The sequence below is a fragment of the Neolamprologus brichardi genome, chromosome 20, assembly GCF_056152115.1.
Source record: "Neolamprologus brichardi isolate AB-2024 chromosome 20, ASM5615211v1, whole genome shotgun sequence".
Lineage (NCBI taxonomy): Eukaryota > Metazoa > Chordata > Actinopteri > Cichliformes > Cichlidae > Neolamprologus > Neolamprologus brichardi.
The window spans coordinates 21,830,436-21,853,600 of NC_142123.1; the positions used below are offsets into that span (position 1 = coordinate 21,830,436).

The following is a 23,165-nucleotide window of genomic DNA, read 5'->3' on the forward strand; positions in this document are numbered from 1 at the left end:
GAGCAGGGGACAGCAGTAAGAGCGGGGAGACAATTGGGCTCTTGTGTGTGTGCACGGTTTTATGATAATGAAAGTGGACCCCGTTGGCCAGGCCCGTCCTGAAACACAAAGATCATTCTCAACAAGTCGCGTACTGTGGGCGCCCGCTTGGTGCTGAGGCAGCGAGTGTATGTGACAGCACCATTATTCACCAAGATGCCTAAGTGCACTTGTATTACACCGCATGGAAGAACTATCATAACAAGCTGACCCCTACCCGGGTATATATTGTGCAAACGCATTTTGTCTGGAAATGTTTATAATTTACCCTAAATGTATGAATCCGTCCACATTTGCTCAACTGTAAGTTTCTAAACAATAACACAACTGACACTCTTTGACTTTCCTCTCAATTGTGCACACACTGTTCCTAAACAGTACTCCTTACAGGATTATTCTCATTTAGCTGTTGCTTCCAAATATATTGGCTCTGATATTTCAGTTTTCACTTGCAGTTTCATTTACATTTTGCAATAATCTGAGCATATTTTTTTAGGCTCCTTAGTACAATAGAATCAATTAAAAAACATCTGAGAGTGGACCTTCTCATCGATTTAGGAAATCATCATCCTTGCTGACTGGAGATGCTCATGAATCTTGCATGTTCACATCCGGAGAGAAATGGGGGCACAATTAGAGGATTGCACATTACTTAGAGTATAGATGTTTGACTCTGATGCAGTGCGTTGTATGGCGGTTCTACTGAAGGAGCAGAACACGATTTAGATATGTGTTCTGAAAGGACAAAGGCGAGATCAATAAGAAACTGATTTTTCATCTGTGTGTAGTGAACGGGGCATCTGCTTGAGTGCAAACACTATTTATTTCTGGGAAGGGAGTAGGACATACAATTTGTCTGATATAAGAGGCACACGTATCTTTTAAAAACACTCTGGGGGGCAAAGAGGCGAGCCATCATGTATTGCTGATTCTCTGTCCAGCTGCAATTCCTTAATGCACTCTGCGAGTCAGAGATCTAATAAGAAGTGGAAGAACATCTTCAATAATGAAACCCCACCTGCATCTCTGCTGCAGAGTGAGGGCTGGGGCTGAGAGGCCTCATAAATAACAGAAGCCAGACCTGACACGTGCTGCTCCAACGTCTGGGAACTGCCAATAATCCGTCAGCAGGAGGGAGTAAAAAAAAGGCACAATGCTTAGTTTTGCTTTGCAGTCATCAAGTAAATGTAGCTCAGCACAGCAGCTTTATTCTAATAAAGAGTTCTGCAGAGTGATATGAGGGGATATTCAATCACTTTTTACTCATAAGGAGAATACGGGAAGAGCATTCCTGTAGTGAAAGCAGCGCATGGGACAGCAAACAGCTTAAATTGCATGCAGATTTCAATATTATTCTATTGATTTTATCGCACCACAGACTTATCTTTGTCTTATTTTTTTCTGCTTTTCAGCAGTAATTTAATTGTAATAACTTGCAGTGTTTGAAGCTTAGAAGTATCATCGTCTTCTTTCAGGCTTTAATTTAGATGTTGTATCACAGGAGCATTTTTTCAATACATATCAATTTCCTCTCTAATACTTGAGATAAATCCCCTGTAGCAATTAACCTGCTTTTGAGTGATTAACCTGTGCTTGTCACTATCTAATAACTACAGGCACTTGAGGCTGTACTCCCATTGTGATCATTATTATTCTCATGCTTTACCATGAGACACAAGAAAGCTATGGAACAACATTACATGAGTACTTGTTGATTTGTGATCTGGCGCCCTCCCTGCATATAAACAGCACAGAGAGCCTTTTTTTGGATCTTCTTGTATTCCTATGAAGAGACCCTTTCTTCTCTAACACAATGTGACCCTCACTGCTGTTCTTTAAACAGACCCAGTGGCTGACAGAGCTTCGGGCTGTCCCTGCTATGAAAAGATAGCTCTGTGCTGAGCTCCAAAGATTGACCAAGCAAGCCTCATGACTCTCCTGTTGTGTCTCACAAAGAGTCTCATGAGCATGATTTATTTAGTCCAGAAGTTACCGTCAAAGAGGACCTTTTATGCTGTCTTTACAGAGCGCCTTAAGAAGTAATGATAGGTGTATTCTAAACACTCAAATCCAGTAAGTCCTGTATGTCGTGCGAAAAAGCTGAAAAAAAGACTGTCTTCACGAAAGTAATCCGCTCTGCTCTACAGAACACTAAATGGAGGTTTTTCTTTCAATTGGCCATCTGCATCTATGTGTGTGTGTGTTTGTATGCGACAGAGAAGGAGAGAAGCTTTTTATCCCCCCTTCAGCTGCCTAGCGCGTGAAATATTTAGCAGGGACCGCACTATTTTTGGGTTTGTGCTCAGTTTGTTTTGAAGCTTATGTAATCCGTAGTTTCAGCTCAACGCGCGCGGTAATGTTTTTATGTCAAATAATACACCATTGAGTCAGCCAACTTAAGCGTAGTGATGCTGCAAGCAGTATAATCCTGCAGACGAACTGTGCGAAACTATAAAGGACATTGCACAGCTGAGAATTATGATGAGGACTCCTGCACCATCTGTGCACTGATTGATTTGCCATGTTTAATGCAGCGTCTTGTACCTCAAGGAAGCGGGGGCCACTCCAGATCGTCTCAGGTTCCTTGTTTCTCCGAGATATTGATCAACTTGTCTCTCTTCCCTCCAACTGTCTCCATCTCCGCTTGTTTTCTTCCTCAGTTTGTCTCCCATCTCGCTCACTTTCTCCTCCCTCTACTCTCCTCTCCTGTGAGGTGTCAGATTCTCTGACTCATGCCCTGGTGTGGAGGATGGGAGGAAAGCAGGGATGAAAGAGAAGAGAGAAAAGTCATTTTGCAGATAGAGGGAGTGACCTTCATCCAGTAAGAAGGATGGGATAAAAGCTGGAGTTAATACCCTGCCAAAGTGTGTTCTCCACCATGCCAAAAAGCCATTCAAAATGATATATGGTCCTAGTAGGAGTTCTCTGATAATAAGAGACATGCCATTGTAAGGAGAGGCAAGGCAAATGATTAGAAAATTTCAATGTTGTATCCAGAGGGATAAACAGTCGGGAACAGCATATGAAATATGCTGAAGATTTTTTGTTTGAAACCAGATTTTTATTTATTTGTTTATTTTTTGTTGGGGGGATTTGACAGTTAAATGACAGTTGTACAATATGTATGCCTGGGCCCCACTGTCCCTATGCTAACTAAAGCCAGTGTAAATACAGGCTCAGACAGTGACACGCTGTGCCTGGGTCCAACAGCCACATGGCATATATATACATATATATATAACAATTGACAGCCCACAAACATCTCCTTATAAGGTCATTATCTGCATGTTTGTGTTGTTGTTCTGTTTTTTTCCCCCAACAGGCAATAATGAGAAGAAGGGAGGGATTGGGGTTTACCTAATGAGGGGATGTGTTTCTTTGTAAAAACAACTGCATCTAGAACTGATCAATCGCAGAGTGGCCACATTCCTTCAAGGGTATATGCTTATTAATCCCCATTGAGCCAGAACTAAATAAATACTGCTCCTCCCTGACAGTGAGAGAAACGGATGGCATTTTATAGACTCCCGTGCTAGTATGTCAATTACACCGCTGTTCATTAGCTGCCGGGTTCCCTTGTAAGTATGCAGATTCTGCCACAGAAAGCTGTCTGTGTCTAAGCTGTATAGACAAACTGACATGACTGTAAGTTGCAATGACAAGAAGAAGCCTTGACAGTAACGATTCCTGCCACTTTTAAAATGCAGCCGTTTCCAATATCAGTGATGTAAATAAACAGTGGCTCTACAGCTTGTGTGAATAAGATTATTGTGTGTATAAATGGCTACAAATGTATTACCCCCCACCACCACCCAGCTGACAAACCCACAAAGTTTCAGAAGGCGTGTTATCACAGGATTTTCAATTAGGCGCGTTCATTGTGAAGACAGCTTTTCAGCGGCTTTGTTTATAGAATCAGAAATCAGAAATCGTGTAGTTTTACAGAATCTTTTAAAAACACACTGCCGTGGGGTAATCTTATCAGCGTCAGCCCACATTTAGGCGCGGTGGCCGTAGTGAATGTGACCGCTGGCTGTTCTCTCTGCTGCAGGAGCAGCCGACAGCTCGGGGGCCTGATAACCCTCTCTGGAGCCCTGCGGTTGACAGGCGACTTGAACTGCAGGCTTACACGGTTATGCTTTAACGCTAGATGAAGCGGTGGGCTGATAGCAGAGGACAGTCCCCTCTGTGCCGAGGGCTGACCCCTCCCATTATATGTGACAGAGCTGAGACAGACATACCGAGAGATGAAACACTACTCTTTAATTTCAAGCCTCTCGTATTTCACAACTAAAGCCCTCTTCTCCTCTCTCTTTTTTTGCCTCTCGACCCTGGAGAGGTTATGGAAGTGCAGCTGTATTGGTGTAACCATTTAATTCTTCAATCGATTGCTCATTATTCTTGCAATATATGTTGCTGAACTATACTAAAAGGGATTTACTGTAGAGAAGATATTCTCAATTAGACTCTTGTTAGAAACTGTTTCGAGTGTTTTATTGTCAATTTATTGTAGTTTTTCTTTCTTTTTTCCTTCATAATCTAACGTGGGTGATGCAAAACGTTTCTTTGGTCTGATCAGGATTTAGCAGCTTCTTCTGAAGACTAGAAGAAAGTTTTTCTTGAGTCACCACACAACACTGTAGCGCTAAAGCAGAGGTTTAAACTTTAATGATGTTTTTACAATAAGCTGCAGCTTAAAGAGAATTTGAAAGCATTATTGAGATAGTACGCTTTATTTGTACAAAGGCAAAAAATTCACTTAAAAATAACACAGTCACATAGATGTGTTGACATCACTGTGGCGCTGCTCAAAAAGCGGTACAAGTGCTGCATCTTGGAATGACCATTTGCTGTGATGTGGTTAAGCTAATCCAAGCAAGCACTTCCACTTTGAAAATTTCAATTACAAGGAATAGAGTTTATTTGATCAAGAGGCCTTTGCATCATTTCTATTCAGTATGCAGTCATTAGCTATGTTAGTGCTTTCACACACCCTCTCCTCTGCTGTAAGTAATCAGATTTACAGACAGTCGCTTAAAATGGCGGAACATTTGTTTAGACGTAAGTCGAGCAGACGTGTGCATTTCATGTAAGTTTGGAGACCGACTAACCAGTAGCAAAGAGGAGCCTGGAGATTTATTGCTTTTGTCTGTTGTATTTTTTCATCATTGTCTGAGGAGATGACGCTTTCATTGTGTCACCCCGTGCGCTCAAACATCGCAGCAGTTTGAGTTTGTCGTGACAGATGGGTGTATAAAGTCTTCCTGTGGAAGTTCTGAGTAGATCAAAGCCTGTCCGCTGTTGTGCTTCCACTGGACACTGTCTGTATGTGTGTGTCTTGTGTGAATTGTTGACTCCTTTCATCCCAGCAGCTGTGTGTGTGTCTTGTTTTGAGTTTTGTTTTGGGGCACATAGGTATATGAATGTTGGGGTGGGGTGGGGGGGGGGGGGGTATACATATGTGTAGATGGTCTTTCACCTCTTGGTCTCTCACTGTGCGTGTGTACACACATTGACACCCACCCACTTACCGCTCCATATGTGCCCACCCGAGGGACACCCTGTCCTCTTCGCCTATGCGTGTTGATGGAGCAGACACACAATACCCCCGGTCCCACATATGGAGGGGCGGGGGCATACCGTGTTTCTGTTGTTCACCATGGAGACCAGGCACGTCCTTCTTCATTTCCTCTAAGCCAGCCCAGAATCGCCTATTTGCCAGGATTGTGTGAGGGATATGGTTGTCTCAGAACAGGTGCCCAGTCCTCCAAACAAGCCCGCTGTAAAACATTCTTTTCATCTTGACAGACTCTCTGTAGTGGAAGCACCTGAAAATCTGGCAAGGAAAAGAAAAAAACTGTGGTTGCTGTCAGGGGATGTATGCCGATTGCTTTTATCCATGATATCTTTGAGGTTATGGACGGTTGACAAAAAAACACCAACTCTGGATTCTTGCTCGATTTAACTTTAAGGTTGATTTTACATTGTTACACCTTTTTAATAACAAGCGTGGTGTTGTGATTTTCTGTCGATTTTCTATTTGTTGTCATGTTGTCTGTGCTATATGTTCTCATTTAATGACTGTGGGAAAGATTTACAAGTATTTTGAAGACACCAACTTTCATAAAGACAACAAGGCTAAAATTGTTCCTTTGAGCAAAAAACTTCAATCAATTTAATCTTACATATTGATAGTGAAAATGCTGAAAGGACGCAGATTGTCCTACTGCAATGATCTACTTTAGCCATAGACTGTATATAAATGGTGGAATAGGCCACAAAACATAAACAATTAGTAAATTCTAGTTAAGTGGTTTTGAGCTGAGCATTAGTAATTTGTCAGTCACAAGAAGGGACCACTCTAAAACATAATCTGCTTTGCCACTGGTGTTTTTTTTTACACTAATGGAAACAGTTATTTGAACATTTTGTTGTATTCACTAATTTGAACCTAGCTAGTAACATGAATAACTTAGCAAAATTAGCAACCGACAGCCATAAATTCATCAGGAATACCGAGGTGAAATATAAAGGGTCATTTTCCATTGACTTCCATTCAAACTTAACTGATTTTATGAAACCAGAGGAGGTTTAAGACGCTTCCACATTGGCCTCAGTTTTGGGGCTCGTCAGCTCTGTTCTTCTCGTGTGAATTTAGCATGCTGACATGATCATTTGCATTAATCCAAAAGGACAGCTAAGGCTAATGAGAATGTGATTAGTTTAAGTATTTTTCACACGAATGTCCATAGAATCACGAATGTTAATGCAAAAGCTCCATCAAACAGTTCAGCAGTATAGCGATACTAGTATCGAGTATACTGTCTAGTATAGAGACACAAGCGAGAAGGAAAGTCTGTATCTGTGCAAAAATGATTTCAGTAAAATCCGTAAATGTCAGCCTAGTGATGTCGTAAAAACAAGTCAGAATAACCAAAATTAGGAGAATACATGACCACTAGAATTATTTGTTGAGATATTTTGGTGTAGGCATTGCCTTCCCAAAGCCAAGCTGCTAGCAAGGCTAAAATTATCTCTTCTTATGCCCCCAACATCTTTTCTTTCCCCTCTCCCCTCAACCAATACAGCAGATGGCTGCCCCTTCCTGAGCCGAGTTCTGCTGGAGGTTTCTTCCTGGCAAATAGGAGTTTTCCCTTCCCACTGTTGCCAAGTGCTTGCTGATAAGGGTTTGGGGTTCTTACCTTTAATATTGTAAAGTCTTTACCTTACAGTGTAAAGTGCCCTGAGGTGACTGTTGCTGTGAATTGGTGCTGTATAGACACAATTGAATTGAATTGAATCAGTTATTACCCAAACTGCTTTTTGTAAACATCCAGATGAACTAATAAAGTGGTGACCTTTGCTATTACATACTCGGTCATAGTTCAGTTTAACATAGCAGCCCCCAAATCCCCCCCCCCCCCCCCCCCAAAAAAAACAAAAACAAAAACAAAAACAAAAAAAAAAAAAATCTCCTTAAATATTATTTGAACATGGCTACTTTTACTTAGTCAACAGTAACCAAGGACTCTTATGGCCATTTGTTGTCAGTCATTTGTGTTACAAAGTCATGCCTAATCTGGTGTATATAAAGCTGGATAAAAGCAGTGACTCATAACTGAAGCTCTTTCATGCTTTATGCAGTCAAGCAGAGCAAGACCCAGGTCACAATATAAGTGACATAGGAGCAGAACAGTAGGTGGACTCTTCACCTTTCTTTCCTAGTCTGACTGCAGTTTGGCAGCCTAGTGCTGCAGTCTGCGCTTTGCTAATTCCGTGTTCTCTGTTACCAGGTCTAATTTAGAACAGAGGGGCTCTGTTCATCCTGCAACAGTGCTGCTTGGGATTCTGGAAATGAAGAGTTCAGAGACTCACCGCCCTCACACAGACACAGAGCACATGCCTTGTTATCAACCCACAGAGATGCACATAATGATCCCTCTAACCATTAACTCCTAATGCAATAAGTGCTAACATTTTAGCCTTGCCCCTCAGTGCCTAAAGATAATGAAGTTAGCCTACGGGTTGCATAAGTGTACTCTGTGATAACACATGTGTTCAGGATGCATCGATCAACTTTAAAGTCATGATTACTTAGCCTTAAATCTGTAGCTGATGGCAAGTAAAATGCTCCAGTTTTTGTTTATCTCCAGCCCCTTCGGCTCTGTTTGATATTTATGGAAATTGTATGTAGATGAGCTCCTAACTGATAGCTTTGTAAGTCAATCCAATGAGCATCACTTTCAAAAAAAGCAGATGAAGGCTGATTGATTTGATGCAACTGAATCCAGCACAAAGGCACTCCGCTCCACTTCCTGCCACATTTTGATGGGCTGGCATGTTAGACGTGCCATGGCCACGGTGGGAATATAAAGCTCACAGAGATAGTCAACCTCTGCGACATCTTAAGAAGGTTGTGTGCGAGTATTTGAACATGTCTTTGCAGGCATCCAGTGCGTTAATAAATCAAACAAACAGCGATGTCCTTGCACGTTAAGTAAAAGCAATAAACCTGCCTACAACAAGTCACTGCGGAATAGGATCTACTCTGAAATAACTGCCATTTATTAAACATGATCTCGTCTTATAGCTCACCAAATGTATAGACAGAATGTAGATTTATAAACGCACACACATAAGTCAGGCATTGTCAGAAGGACTGCAGCAGTAGGCTGGTATGCATTAGCACTGTAGGCTGGTTGGAATGTGTTTGGCAGACAAGTGGCCTTGATGAGTCAAAGGGGAGACGTTAATTACTAGCTGCAAAAACGTAGCTGTTGTTGTTTTCGCCCTCTGAGTGCATGTGTGTCATGGTTCAAAAATGTAGTCCCCCAAGACACTGAAGAACCACCATAAAGCTGCTGGACAGGCGTTTGTCTGCCTGTTTGTGGACAAATGTTGTCACAGCTTCAGAACTACTTACGATACAGTAGCAAAAGTTTAATTTCAACTTTTTTAACCCTTTGGAGTCAATGAACATGCTTGACTCCAAAGATGCAGCAGTCTCAGAGAGTCTCCGTTTCAACTTGTATTGAAAGTGCAGAGTTTAAACTATATTCCAGTTTAATCCCAACAGTTCAGTTATGTGGATTTTATTGACAGTTTGATATATTTAAGAAAATAGGTTGAAGCCAACAAAATAATCATGCTTATATTTCCTATGCTGTGTGGACACATTTTACTGTAAATGTCACAGAAGGGTTTTGGATTTTCTATGATGTCATATTGGTACCTTTAAACTATGTAAAATAATACCTAAAAAAGCTCAAATGTTCTGAATCACATTTAGTGTTATACTTTACATCACCTCAGTAGATATTTGAAGATTTAGGTGTTTGTTTTTCTTTGATATTTCAAAGCACCATTTTGCTAGCAATGGTTGATACTGACATGCCAAAGCGCAGGGTTAGGGTTATGATGGCGTAGACCTTAGAAGGTTAGCTATCAGTCATATGAAAGTGCATACTGCTAAATTATTATTAAATTATATAAAACTTTCAAACATCATTATTTATAAATTTATACATTGCTTTTTTCTTCATTTGTTTTTCAAAACTTAGTTGAGCTGATGGGTCCATGTAGCCTCCCGTTACTGCAAAAGTAACCCCTGGGCTGTTTTAGAGGCAATGCTCACTCAGTTAAACTTAGTTATTTAAACAGTTAACAATTGTTTGCCTCCTGGCAATAAAGAAAGATAACAAAAGCAAAATAGAAAACAACAGATTTACAGTGCATGGAAATTAAGGTTTCTATATAAAGTACAAGTTGTTTACACCTAAGCAATAATAAGTGAAGAAAAGAAAACACTCTGTAATATATATATATTCTTAAGTGAAACATAAACAGAGTATCTCACCTTCTTTATTTCAGAGCAGGTCATGACTTCATTGATCCACTGAATGGGGACAGGCAGCCTTCCATCTCATTCGAGCTAAGCACTGGGCTAAAAGTGCATTACATCCCAAATCATTTGATCTGCGTGACACAGCAGTTGTTGCCATACAAGTGTTAGGATCACTGTTGTTGTGTAGCTCAAAGACTGAGGTCTAAATATTTATTTTAATGAAATTAGATTACCTTAACTTATGGCACATTGTTGCTTGTGATTGGTATCATCTTGGATGACTTGAATTACAGATTCAGAGCTTTTTTTTGGCAGCTAATACTCAGAGAAACTAGTGAAGTTGGCATGTAAATGTAGCTAATAATGAGATCCCAAGTGGCATTGTTTTCAGGCATCTTTTGTCTTAGTTAGTATTGCATGATTAATGTGTTGGATTTCGTCTTACAGGTTTAAAAAAGGAACTTTAAGGTTTTTGGTTTGATCTTTAGCAACTGTCTACAGGACTGCTTTGAAGGGACATTTGAATATTTCATAGCAAATTTTATACTTTTCAAATAAAGAGTCAAAGGAAATAATTTTGTTATTCTTAATAACATTCTTAAAGAAAATTATAACAATTTCAGAACCACAGAATAAATGCTCACTCTGCCGCTGAAAAGGTTTTCTACTGTAGGGTCAAAGGTATCGTATTGTTTTAGTCCACTGGACCAAAGAAGTAGTTATATAATTTCTAAGGAAGATAAGAGCACAGATATATTGATATGGGTGAAATTAGTAAGCATAAATGTAGCTCTATAGAATAGAGAAAATAATATTTACACTTTGGAAATATCATGTAGGAATAGTGTTTAAAAAAAACCTCTTTATTATAATTTTGAGCTTTATTTGTTATGTGCTATGAAGCAAAGAATCATTTGATGCAGCTGGTTGTGGTTTGAGTCTACTGTATTATCCAAGGGGTCGATTGTTGCTATTACCGTCTATTGGTTATTGCTTCCATTTGCCACCATCACCAAGCTTGTTTTTGGGAGTTTCTGCTCAGCAATACTCACTGTTTTGCAGGATGCTTGGGAAGCATTGTTTTTATGTATTTTTTCTGTAGAGATTAGGGGAAGATGGTGATAAGTTAATTAAGCTAACTCTACGCCTTCACAGAGGAGACAGACACATTGTAAAACAGAGAGTAAAGTAGAGCAGTAAAACCCTAGTGAAGACTCTCAAGACTCTCTGAGCTGAGATAAAACAAGTGCACTTAAGTTGGGTGATATATAAATACATTAATTAAATTTTTCTCTGTTATCAGTTTTTATGGGGGACTGAGTTGGCTGAATGCTTTGAACTGTGCTCCACCTTTCCGCCTTTATTACCACTTTTCTCTTAAAACAAAACAAAAGACAGGGACGGTTTAACAGCAGGGCTCCTGGTTTCAAATGGCGCTCACTGCAGAGCCAAATGGGTCTGTGTGGTTAGAGTTAGGGTGGGGATCGGGCTTGCCCTAGAGGTGGAACAAAGCCAATGTCATGTGCAGTGAGCAGCCTCTCGCTGAAGTAGCCTCTTTATAAATGTGACTTCACTATTTGCTAAGAGATCATTACTTTAGTAATTCATATCTGCATATCAAAGAGCCATGTGCTGCTGTATCAATATTCATAATCTCATTTATTGAACCTTTAAGAATACTGCAGTAACAATAATGACATCAGCCTCAGCTGTAGCTTGGGGTTGGTGCTAATTAGTATATAGTCTGCTAGAACATCAATCTAAGATGATTAACTTGGAAACATTAAAGCCTGCCATGTTGCTCTTGAGGATGCTCACTAGTTGACATTAGCTTTTAGCCAAAGCGTTATTATACTAATCAACAAGGATAAAATAAAATAAAATGATCCAATTTCTTCTTGCTGTGATATTGTGATCGACATTTTTCACAATTTTCAACATTTATACACCAATTATTAATTTATTGATTGGTAAGTGATGCCAACCTTAGCTAGTTAGTTTAGACTAAAAAAAATATTGTTGCTAACTTTGTTAAAAAATTGGAAACTGGAAAGTTGTAAAACTAATAAGAAACAGTTTTATTTAGATGCAGCAATCCACATCTTTCACCCTTGTACACGCACTTCTGCTCTCCATGCTGACAAATGTAAGGAAATATAAAAAATAAATAACTAACAAGAGGAAGCAAAAATGACTCAGTGAACTAATTATGCACGTCATGCTAAGACTGTAAGCATCCAGGTGACTCAGGCATTAATCATCATTCGCTTTGTCACATAACTGGCATGCACAAAGCTGCTGCCACAGTGTCATCCTGGGATGACTACAGATGCATCTAATTTGCTGTCTGTGTATAAATTCTGCTCCGCTTCGCCATAACACTATTTTTTTCCTCCATCCGAGTGTGATGGAGCAGATAAAATCAGATCCCCAAACATTTTCCATTTTATGAAAACTGTTACAAATGGAATTTGATTAACTTTGCATGAATCTCCTGCTACACTCTTTTTCTTTTTTCTTTGTTACATCCAATTTTAAAAGTCACTCAGCTCGCTGTGAGAGAAACTGCTTGTCAGGTAATGAAGACACAGTTAGTCATCGATGGCCACCCACAGTCTCTTCCAATCCCAAAGCTATGATGAGATGCAGCATCGCTGACACTGCTGGTGCTCCTGGTCAATACCCTGCATGCACAGTGGTGTTCATTAGGACTTTGTTATGAATTTCACCATCGATATTACATCGACTTGAACTAATGAACAACTTTCTCACCGAGATGCTTACAATTACATTCTGCCTGCCTGAAAGCTCTTCCGTGTCACAAATGTGTTTGATTTCCGCTTTGATTTGTCCTCATTTATCTGAATTTTTTTTGATTTCCCAGAATTATCGTTTAGTAAACAATAGAGTTAGATACAGCACAAGCATCCAATTTCCCAGAAATGAATGAGAACACCATTAGTTATAATAGTGCCACATAGCGCTCAGTGAATGATGTTGCCGAATTAATTTTTCTCTTCAAGTATTTATAATGTTTGTTCAGAAATCCATGAGCTAGAAACAATAGTGTATGCATGAGCATATGTGTGTTAGGAAGGAAATGTTACAGACACAAAAATAATTAAGAATCGTATTTTCTGAATTCTGTTCTCTCCCAGAGCAGCACTGAACGATCTCGGACAACCACAGAACGAGTGCTGGCCTTCGCTTGACTGTGTGACCAGCGAATGAGCCTTGTTCATGCGTCTCCCTGAGTGCCACTCCCACATCACCATGAACTGTGAGCAGGACTTTGGCGACGGGGGCTTGGGAGTGACCCTCACACTACGACTGCTCATGCATGGAAAGGTTGTTTATGAATGAATGCGCGCATGCTTCAGCACTCAAGGCATTTTCAAGCACAAGATTTGTCACAGCCTCACACATCACAGTCATGTGAAAAATAAAAAGCTTTCACGGGATTATGTGATAGGCAGGCCTGCGAAAAACTAAGCACACCCTCACTGTTTCCACCGGAATTAAGAGGGCAAACAGCAGCCAGGCACTGATAATCAAATGCATTTGATTAATTGATTATGACAAAGAGTGAGCACCTCTGTAAAAGCACAAGTTCTGGCAGCTTGCTGGCCTCCAGGATTCAGCTGCGTGTTAACACAATACCACAGTCTTTACAGGAGTGGGCATCCCAGCAAATTCACCCTAAAGTCAGACCATGCGATGCTTAGAGAAACTCCAAGCCACATGTGTCAAGAACCAAACAAAGCCTATGAGCACAAACATGATGAACGGGTCCTGCAGTCACAGTCACTGACAGTCAAGATGGTTTCAAAGAGTGAAACAAAGGCCGTTAAAGCTTGGCCGAAAAGGGGTCACAATGAAATGGCTGGGAAAAAAATCAAGGTGTTTCAATGAAAATAATGCCAAAAATAAACAAATAAAGTCACACAGAAAACGATTACTTTAAGTTATTGCTGCTAAAGGCGATTCTACAAGGTACTGAACGATGGGGTGTACTTAGTTTTTCACAGGTGCACATAGAGTCCTGTGAAAATGTTCTTTTTCATAATCATACATGCTAAAAATAAACAGTTACTATGAGGGTGATCAGTTTTTCCCTTTTCCCTGTTTTCTATTTATGCTCTATCATCTTCATCTCTTTGCATTCAGGAGGTTGGCAGCATCATAGGAAAGGTGAGAATTCCTATTTTTAATTCTACTCGTAAACATACATGCATATATAAAGGTAATAATCATTAAAAAACAGTGATTTAAAATATATGGGTGATGTTTTGCTCTTATATAACTCAGTAGCCATTTTCCATCATTCAAAGCATCTGCAGAATAATTTCCCTCTGCCTTGATTTTGTTTTGAATCACCAGAACACAAAGCTCTGTAACAAAGACTTGCTGTTCTGAATATTAGCATCCTAAATGTAATTGTCTTCAACCAACCCTCTTAAGACCTCCCCCACCTTTCACAAAGCACCACAGTAATCCATCAAACAAAAACATTAGAGCACCGACTGCAAGCCTCCTGTTGAAACTGAGCTCCAAAGACATACTGCATTACAGTTGGCCCCTTGTGGGCACTTTTAGTGTCTGCTAGGAAATGCCTATTGAGACTGTGTTGCTTCAGTAGCCCCTACTATCGAGCCTTCTGCACCTACAAAAGGCATCACAATGGATGAAAGAAGAAAAATAGAGGAATATAGAAAACTGTGAAGTGCTGGAAAGAATGATTTTGCAATGGATGTGGACAACAGAAAATGTAAAAAAGGAAGCGGGTGAAAGCGTTCGAGTATGGGGCATACTGTGCAGCTCGACAGAGTGGGAGGCACTTTGTCTGAAGTACTCGAGCTAATAAGTTGTCTAAATAATAACTGCTCCACCCTCCAGCCTTTTTTTCCCTTCCTATCTCTTTGGGAAAACCGCTCATCATTTTCCCATCAATAGAACACCAGCAGCACAGTCACAATAGACTCCAAGTAATACGTTTCCCGAGATCATAAACCACAGTGTTTGCCGAGGTGTGAGATGACATTGCTTTTGGTACTGGTGAAAGAAAGTGGTCGTCAGCTGCTGCACGAAAGTGTGAACAGAGGTATGACAGGTTGGATGAAGTTGAGCCAGAATAAAATAGCAGAGTGGAGACGAAGCAATCAAAAAATCAGCGGACGATGTGCTGCAGTGTGACACAAGTCTGACAAAATGTTATTGTCGCTGGCAGGAGTTCTTCACACGTGCTGTGAGCACAGCCGTTACGGCAGGTGTACATTTCCTTCATATGCTCAGATGCTGTATATTTGATATGTTTTTGCAAAGTTAGTGCAAATGACAACATCTCTGCATACACTGCAGACTGAAGCCTTATCGATGCTTTTTCTTTTCTGAGCAATTTCCGTCTAACGTGGTTAGAAATGGCAGATTTTGCCTAACAATGTGTTGTAGCTGTTTGGTGAACTGTAGCACATTTGCATCTGTTTAAAGCTGTCCTTCGTTTTGTCTTTTTTCAGAAAGGAGAGACTGTGAAACGAATACGGGAAGAGGTACAGTGTCCATGATTTCGATCACCATTCCGGCACCATTCAATAGAATTGTTTAGCATTCTGCTTTGTTAATTATTATGTTTTTGTGTCATTTGAGACTAGTGAATGCAGCTTCTCTGATGTGACTAGCTGTTACCCTGCACCACTTTGTCCCTATCTTTTACATCAAGACATGAAGCCACTCAATCTGTTATTTTAGGCCCTCAGTATGTTCATCTCCAGAGAAAACATAATTTAATCTCAAGAGGCTGTCTAATACTGGTCAGGCTTTCTGGCAGTTGCATGTAATAATAATACAGCTCAGTCCTCTCTTCTTGTTTTGGAGGTTTGAGTCTGAAAAGCATACAGAACAGGTGCATTGTCCGAATTGCCTTTTGGGCAATAACAGCACCTTTTCAATTTAAGTCCTCCCTCTCTTCTCTTCACTGCACCTCATCTAGCTGCTCTCTCTCTCAATTTTCTTTTCTATTTCTTTTTTCTGCTTAAAACAACTTCCTTTTTTCTATGTCTGCTCCTCGATTCCCTCTTTATAAATCTCAAGGGTGCAGCCAAACTAATGCGGCTTGGATAACTCTTTGTATTAGAAAGTAATTAGGCTGACACTTTACAGCACATTTGATTCTTTCTCTTGCTGCTAAGGTTTTATGTCGTACTTTATGAGGCATACGGATAAACAGAAGAATAGTGAGGTCATGGGACAAGGGACAAACCTCTCACTAGTGGTAGTCATCCATTCATCCACCCATCTAGCTTGGCAGTTCTGGCCTTTTGTTACTTCCCAATTATATGAGCCTCATCCTGTCAGTCCTCACTGGGCCTTACAGTCACAGTGGGGGGAATGAGTCAGTGGGCTGACTGGAGAAAATGTCCCAGAGGTCAGAACACAGTCCTGTGTCCGCTCATGTGACTTTACCCAGAAATGCCAGCATACAAAATGGAAGAAGACGAGGGCAGAAACAGCGTCACCTTCTCATGTCAATGTTATGTCATTATCACTCTACTTTCTCTAAAATTATGAGCTGTACTGCCACTTTAGAACAGACCAAGAAGAACGAGCTGAAATTTGGGAAAATGTGTATCATATTTTTAGTTGTCAAGAGGAAGAAAAGAGGAAGGATATGTTATTTGTGTTTGTATGTTAACTATGGGGATACAGCAACCAAAGGTAAAAAGTTCAGCATTTTTTACACTTTATGTTATGTATTACATAAATGGGACATAGTGTGCTAAAGGCATCCGCTAGACCAGCTCTATCTTCCCTGTTTCCAATAAATTTGTGTGAAGATTAGCGTCAAAAAGTGGAAATGGGGCAATCACTGAAGTGTCTCCAGGCTGTCCAAAAAGCTGAAACAGGCCTGATCCTCTTTACAAGTTACACTACGCTAAGTTAGTACGCTAAGTATATAACCTTAAATATAGCATCACACCTCCAACTGTTATACAGAAAAAATGCAAAAGGACTTATTTTCCAACTATTCCTTTACTGAAATTTAAATAACTTGTTGACTTCTGGTTCAACAGAGCAGCGCACGAGTCAACATTTCAGAGGGATCCTGTCCTGAAAGGATCATCACCATCACGGGCTCCACAGACAGCGTCTTCAGAGCTTTTACCATGATCACATACAAACTGGAGGAGGTATTTTTACTTCACTTTTATTTATATACTGCTGAGTTATAGCAATCATTTTCTTAAGGAGTTTTAGTATATAATATATTACAAGTGAGCAAGCTGTTGGCAAAACAGGAAGAAACCTCTGGGAGAACCACTCAAAGGGACAGCCATAACTGGTTGGAGTGAGGGCAATGAAACGATTTGAAGAAGAGCAAAGAGAAAAAACAAAAAACTGGACAACACATAAACTACGGGAGAGAGAAGACAAAGTTATGATATGCAGTTGCAGCTTATAGACACAGGGAGTGAAACGAAGGGAGAGGAGGAGAATCTTCAGTGCATCATGGGAAGTCTCCCAGCAGTCTTAGCAGCAGAGAGTTTTACAGACAATGAGCCTGCTCTCTGACAGCCAAGTGCTCTGTTGGGGTAATACAGCACTATGTATATATTAAGAGGTTTGTAAGCTAAAATGAGGCCTGTTATTCATTGCTGTGACACTCAGATGAAATGAGTTCATGTATTTATTTTACAATAGTTGCATACATATGAAGGTTTGTCATGTAGGAGACCAACCTGAAATCAGAAAATGTGTGCAGTTTGCCTTTTGAAGTTGTCTAATTCTTAGTGAAGCCATAACATCTTGTTTGCTGAACCTGGAAAAAGTGAAAGAAGCCATTTTTCTACATTAGTACAAGAAATCATTTCCTGTGCTTCATCTCTGCTTTACCACTAATGTGCTTTTATCGCTATTGATTATACTCTAAACTGCAGTGATGGAAGGGGAAAAAAAACTGACTATATTGCATAGCTCTTGATGTGCTTTCATATTAGATTACTCTGCAGATGAAAATCTTGAATAGGTGGATGTAACTGCTGTTGCGAAACCATTCAGACCTTTGCAAGAATGTCATTATAAATGACGTGCAGCAAGCTTTTGGATTACATCTATCATTTTTATTTCTTTCCTGTTATTTTCTTTATGCTTTTCTGGAGTGCTATGAACCGTCCGGGTACTAAAAGAGGAAAATGTTACTAATTTGTACTCATTAATGAGAATGTGTCGTACACTTCTCGTCATCTATAGGTGAATTACGGCAGTTTCTTCATGCTATTAATCCCCAAGGTGGCTGTCTATCACAGTGCTAATTAATATGGTGGAATGAGAGCCGCCTTCGCTGTGATTTAGCGTCGCAGCAGATACGAGCAACGGAACAGGTGCTCTCTGCTCAGGTCGGCAGCCTTCAGTAAACACACTCTGGCTGGGAGCACAGTGCAGTATTCATTAAAGATCTTTCACACTCACCCTGAAACGCCTGAGTTTCCATGGCAACATGTTGGCTGACCCACTGTGCACTGCTTCCACCATAGCTGAGTTATTGTATGTCTGACACTTTTAATTAAAACCAAAGGGAAATAGTATAAATTTGGGGCACTGACTATTAGTATACGCTTTTGTTTCTGTCTCAACAGTTTGTGATTACAGAGCGGTTCGACCTCACTCATTTCCAGTTTGGCTGTTGATCAGTTGTGTGAGTTTTATGCTCACGTGATTTATAGCTCATGTTTTCTCCAGCTGCTGCCACATTTATGCAAATGCAGTGATCTAATGATCAGGAAATTCGCTACACTTTCATACATGTAATTTGTTTTCAGGTGTTGAAGCACAGCATGCATAAAAGCCACATAATCTCTCTGTATTAGAGCCCTTACCCCACCAGCAGCACAATATGCTTTGGGGATTTAAGCTGAGGAACCCCTTGTGTGAGCGGCGCTTGTATAACCAGCCATCTTAATTCCACCAATTTTGCTTTAAGAGTCTCTCTTCTCTATGGAAAGTATCAAAACGTTCACACTTGTTAAGATGTGGCTCGTATTTTTAGATCAAATCAAGAGAATGACGCCGAGAGTCTTGTGATTGTACAGATGAGCCGTGTGTGCATCTTCTAATGAGACGAGACGTCAGAGAGCCCGATCTGCCTTGATAAATATAGACGCGGAGCAGAGATTCACAAGAGGCACACCAGAATATGCTTTTCAAATTTTAAAGTTGAGCGATATTAGACATATTATACAGTTTCCTTCATGAGTAAAATCCCATAAGGCTACACACACATGCTGTCCCCTTTTGCGGCAAACTCTGCTGATTTTACAGACTGGCCCGAGTGCAAACCATTCAAGTCGAGCTGCATGTTTTGCATTCTGTCAGATTTGCTGTTGGTTGAACTCTGATGGGAAGCATATTTACATTTCAAAGCTTCACAGAGAGACACTGTTCATTAATTAAAACCTCGATCTCCACCCACAGCAGATCAGATGGATGTTTTGCTACCTGCACTATAAAAACACTCATCAACTCAGTCTCAAAATCCAGTTTCTGCTCAGTTTCAAAGCAGCGTATGTTGATAAGAAAGGCATATTAACGCATTTACTCTAAAAGTTTGAATGTTTAACTTTGGCTAAGGCTTGTTGTTCAGGTGATATTGTTTCCTTAAGGAAACAACTGAGCTGTCATCTACAGCAAGGAAAGGAAATGGGGATGAATGGAAGGAAAAAACATTTTTTGCAAGACCAGATTTTGGGTTATTGCCTCAAATTTATTAACTCAAAATGTTAAAATAATAACCTGAACTATGTTCAGTGAAGTCCTGAGGTAAATAAGGATATTTCTCAAGGAATCATAGATTTATTTTTTTAAAAATGTATTTTAAAACATGAGCTTCAAGAATGCTAACTGAACAACAAAAAAAAGAAAAACATATCCTCACATTACATTTCCCTTAAACATGGAGCCTTTTATTAAATCTACAAAAGAAAAATTCTTTTTCATGCCTAATCTAACGATTTAACTCCAGGACTTTGCTCCACCCCAATACAGGAACATAGAGACGCAGAGACGGAGGTTAATAAGGTGCAGATGATGGATTGCTCTTTACTCTATCTGCCTCATACCTGACACTTCCTGTGTGGATCCCACTGGCTTTTTCTGTTGTTGGATTCCTGTTGATGCAGCAGTAATTACGTTTGGCTGCACTATAACTGGTCCAGCCCAAACCATGATTATATTGTCTGCACTGGTGTCATAGTTTTAGACTGGGATGTAATGCTAATGATGCTATGAATCCAAAACTGACTGGTAAAATGAGCTGCGTTCAGTCTCTGTCTACCTTGACCCATACTCTTAGATCCTCTCTTCCTTCTTGTGCTTTATTGTTGACTCTCAAAACCATTTTTGCTATTTTTCTAAATCTCCCTCCAGGACTTAACTGCACTGGTGGCCAACGGCACCATCAGCTCCAAGCCACCGGTTACCCTCCGGCTGGTCATCCCTGCCAGCCAGTGTGGCTCCCTCATCGGGAAGGGAGGGGCCAAGATAAAGGAGATCAGGGAGGTGAGCACCCAGAACACAAATCCAGTCCATGCTCCAAGCCCACACTTCACAGAAAGGTTCATATTTGAAATATTGACAGAATGAATCTCCTAGAAAAGAAGCTGTACCTAGAAGGGAGTGATATGTTTTTCTAGATTTTTTTTCTGGTTTTCAGCAGGCTGCATAATTGCCCACATGCATTTTATATAGTAGAAACTCTCATTTAGAATTGCTGCATTTACAGTTCAAGTATGCTACTTCAATAAGAACAGATATTTATCCTGTGTGTGTAATTAGCTGCAACTAGTGATAACAGGTTGGCATATTTAATGAAAAAAACATTATAGTTGGAATTTCTAGTTTATCTATTTTCTGCTAATTAGCAATAAACACAGAGCAACTGAGGCTGATAAGAATCTGAGGACCTGTCAGGCAAAGGCAAACAGCCAAAAGCTATAAATTATTGGCAAAAAAATTGATCTGTTTCTTAACATTTTTTAAATAATTGTTTCTGCTACTTTATCATTTTCTTAAATAAGGTGTAAAAATTTGTGGCGTTTTCACAAATAATAAATTAGAATGGTTGTTACACTTCACAGCTGTTGCAGTTCACACAATAAACTTATTTTCTTTATTTTTGTATGCAGATAAATTTTAAATAACACAGTGTGGATATCATCTTGGAAAAGTAATGTATTTCTCAATCTGACATATAATTGAGTAAAACATATCAAAATGTTTCTCTTTCATGCATATTAATGTGTTGTGTATAAGCCACATGATGTAAAAATTCAGGCATACCATGCATATGATATTATGCCTGCAGTAATATCATATGCATGGTATATGTTGAAGTTATAAATAATTCAGTGTGGTAAAGAAATTGTTATTTGCTGGACACTAGTTTTTATGAAAAGTCTACAACTTCAGACAAATTATTGTAGTCGATTATTTCCAGTTACAGTTTTCATACATGTATTCATAAAAGGTATGTTCAGGTATTACAAAAAAATCCTCAAAAAAAAAAGAAAGTTTTGTTTTTTACGTAAAAGCTAAAAAAGCATTAAATATGTAGCATTTCTAAACTGTTATCAGAGGAATTGCAAATGTGTTTCATCTTGATTTGGAGGGTAATTGCATTCATATGTCAAATAAACAGCAATTTATATTCAGTTATTACGACGAACACCTATGTTAACTTCACTGTGAGGATCAATTTGATATCATGAACACCAACTCAGAGAAAATGATATTAGTTACTGAAAACATGAACCCCGTTTTGCCATTTGAATGTAGCCGACCCAGTTAGTTTTATTTGTATTCGATCATAAAACATAATATTAGAGATATGAAATGTTCACCTTAAAATGTTCTGTGAAAACGGAGGAAGTCACCAAAGTGAAATTTTTTCTGTAGTTTAATAGCAACGCATCTGATAGCTCTTGGTGCGTTTCACCTAAAAACACAAGTGAACACTGTTAATATGAACTATTTACTTTTCGGGTTGTGAAGTTTGTCCATAAGTGCAGAAAATTGATGAAACAGTCAAGCCCAGATATATTTACTTAACACGTCATAGGCCGTGACTCAGCAGTGACAACAGGAAAAACTCCTGACTGCATTCAGGCCCAGTTGAAACGTTAGGATTAAACGTATCAGATCCATTGCCAGAGACATCTGACTCCTTAACTGTAGCTCTGTACCAATCTACAAATAGAATGTCGCTCATTTTAGCTTAACCTTCCCCAGTAATGGCATCCAGGTGATTTTCTGCGGTTAGATGGATTCCGCTGTCTTGTTCATCTCCTAAACTTGTTTCTGTTGTTTTGTTTGGTTGCCACAGGACCCATCAGTTACAAAGACAATGGTGATTTGTGTGTTTCAACGATCGCCTCCAGAAATAGGTCGATATCAGCAAGTGTAGATAAAGCTTAAAAAGTTTTAACTCAACCGGCACTCTTTGCCGTCAGGCATGCTGTATTAGTGATACATCAGCTACAATTAGGAGTGTGGCATCTTGTAATTGTAGAAGTGGATGTTTTTTTTGTTGCGATTTGACGTTTAGCACGCCACAGTGCAGCTGGTTTTCAGTAGGGGTGGAGAAATATAATGTCAGCAAATCCAGCTCAGAAGGGGACAAAAAGAAGCTGTGGCAGTGTAATCGCAACTCACCTTATCTTTAGGATCAAGCTATGTTTTTTTCTAAAAACCCTATCATTTGCAGAGCACCGGAGCTCAGATACAGGTGGCAGGGGATTTGCTACCCAACTCAACTGAGCGAGGTGTGACGATATCTGGGAATCAGGACTCGGTAATCCAGTGTGTCAAGCTCATCTGCACAGTAATCCTGGAGGTAGGAAGTATACCATTCCTCTCTTTCCTCCATGCACCCACACCTTGCTGATATTTTGTCATTGCGCTGCTCCTGCAGCTCACATGCATGCTTTTATTTCATCAGCATGTCTGTTATTGTCTGTTTCACTGGAGCAGAAATGAATGCCTTTTTAAGCAGGGTAAATCCTTAAATGCAGCACCTTCTGTAATTCGCCTCGCAAGACATTGGATAAAGTCGAAAGGTGCCTCTCTCAGGTCAGAGGACAGCGTTCTCGCAGGGGGCACTAGTCAGCTAACAGAAAACTAACAGGCCTGCAGCGAAATCTGTCCACCTTTAGACAACAGCTCTCTTGAGAAAACCGAGGAGGAGATGAGAGGAAAACAACCCCAAGCACAGTTTCGCCCTGTGTGTTCATGGGAG

The 23,165-nt window shown here is 39.9% G+C and overlaps 1 protein-coding gene across 2 annotated transcripts in view; it reads left to right on the forward strand.

Moving 5' to 3' along the window:
- Positions 1-23,165, forward strand: part of LOC102777662 (poly(rC)-binding protein 4-like) — a 34,797-nt gene that overhangs the window by 865 nt on the left and 10,767 nt on the right. Inside the window, exons 2-7 of one of the 2 annotated variants that reach the window (XM_006796364.3) lie at positions 13,042-13,231; positions 14,051-14,074; positions 15,397-15,429; positions 16,951-17,067; positions 20,300-20,431; positions 22,635-22,763. In XM_006796364.3, the coding sequence (XP_006796427.1) occupies positions 13,124-13,231; positions 14,051-14,074; positions 15,397-15,429; positions 16,951-17,067; positions 20,300-20,431; positions 22,635-22,763 (543 nt within the window). In that variant the 5' untranslated portion in view covers positions 13,042-13,123. The remainder of the gene's footprint in view (positions 1-13,041; positions 13,232-14,050; positions 14,075-15,396; positions 15,430-16,950; positions 17,068-20,299; positions 20,432-22,634; positions 22,764-23,165) is intronic. The other variant, XM_006796365.3, reaches the window with a different exon arrangement.